Source organism: Histoplasma capsulatum, genomic scaffold, assembly GCF_000149585.1.
Source record: "Histoplasma capsulatum NAm1 scaffold_238 genomic scaffold, whole genome shotgun sequence".
Classification (NCBI taxonomy): domain Eukaryota; kingdom Fungi; phylum Ascomycota; class Eurotiomycetes; order Onygenales; family Ajellomycetaceae; genus Histoplasma; species Histoplasma mississippiense.
The window spans coordinates 1-1,131 of NW_001813744.1; the positions used below are offsets into that span (position 1 = coordinate 1).

Here is a 1,131-nt window from a genome sequence, read left to right on the forward strand (position 1 = left end):
TCTAAAAACGCAATAATAATTAATTACAAGAATTCAGACCCTGATTTCCTCTTTGAGAAATAAGCTCCCGTATGGCAATAACCGTAAAAAACAGGATAACACAAGCAAAATCTGTAAACTCCCGTATCATCATTACCTTCACCCTTTATTGCCAATTTCCATTAAGCCAATCCTCTTAACAAATTCTTCGAAGGCAGGCCTTGCCAGTGGCTTGGTGAGGCCGTCAGCTATATTGGCCGTAGAACCAACGTGTTCCATCATGATTTCGCCTTTTTCAACCAGATCGCGAAGGATATGGTATCTGATCTCGATGTTACGTGACCTCCTTGTCAAGGACTCCCCTTTTGCTAAATCTATCGCGCCCTTGTTGTCAACTCGCAGGTGCGAGCATACTTTCGCTTTCCCTTCTACTAATCCAGCATCAAATAACATGTCATTCAGCCAGATCACTTCGCACGCAGCCTCACTTGCCGCGATATACTCCGCCTCAGTGGTTGATTTTGCAACTGAGGTCTGCCGTTGCGACCGCCACGAGATTGGTGATCCGTTTAGCAGGATAATGTAACCTGTAGTTGACTTGTATTGGGGGTCTGCCCCTGCCCAATCTGAGTCGCTGTACGCGACAGGACTGAGTCCCCCAATCATCTCCTTCTTGTATAGGATTCCGTGATCCTTCGTTTTCTTGACGTAGCGTAGGACGTGTTTTAATGCTGCCCAGCATTCCTTGTGCGGACGCGAGTTGAAACGTGAGAGGTAGTTGACCGCGAATGCCAGATCTGGTCTGCTGCTTGACACCAAATACTGCAGCGATCCTAAGCCTTGACGATATCTAGTAGCAGTAAAATCGTCATCTAACCCGCTATCTTCATCTGGTGAGAATTCTAGGCGTATGCCGGCCGCCATCGGCGTGCTGGCCGGGTTGACCTTGTCCATTCCAAAATCCTCAAGGATCTCATCGATATAACGGTTCTGGGTAACCGCTAGGTCGCCGTTCATTTGACGTTTGACTTCCATTCCAAGGTAGGGCTTGTTCTCTTCGACATCATTTGTCTCAAACCTTTTAGCAATCTCTGCCAATATCCAATCGGAATTGCTGCTCTTGGGGTCCCGTTACCCGACAGTCAGTGGGCG

The 1,131-nt window shown here is 47.7% G+C and overlaps 1 protein-coding gene across 1 annotated transcript; it reads right to left on the minus strand.

Annotated features, from left to right (window-relative positions):
- Positions 1 to 138: 138 nt before the first annotated feature.
- HCAG_09329 (conserved hypothetical protein) lies at positions 139 to 1,050 on the minus strand (the record flags this gene model as incomplete). Its single annotated transcript, XM_001535704.1, has 1 exon — positions 139 to 1,050. A coding segment is annotated over one exon (912 nt), but the record flags the coding sequence as incomplete, so codon positions are not given.
- Between the last annotated feature and the right edge of the window lie 81 nt (positions 1,051 to 1,131).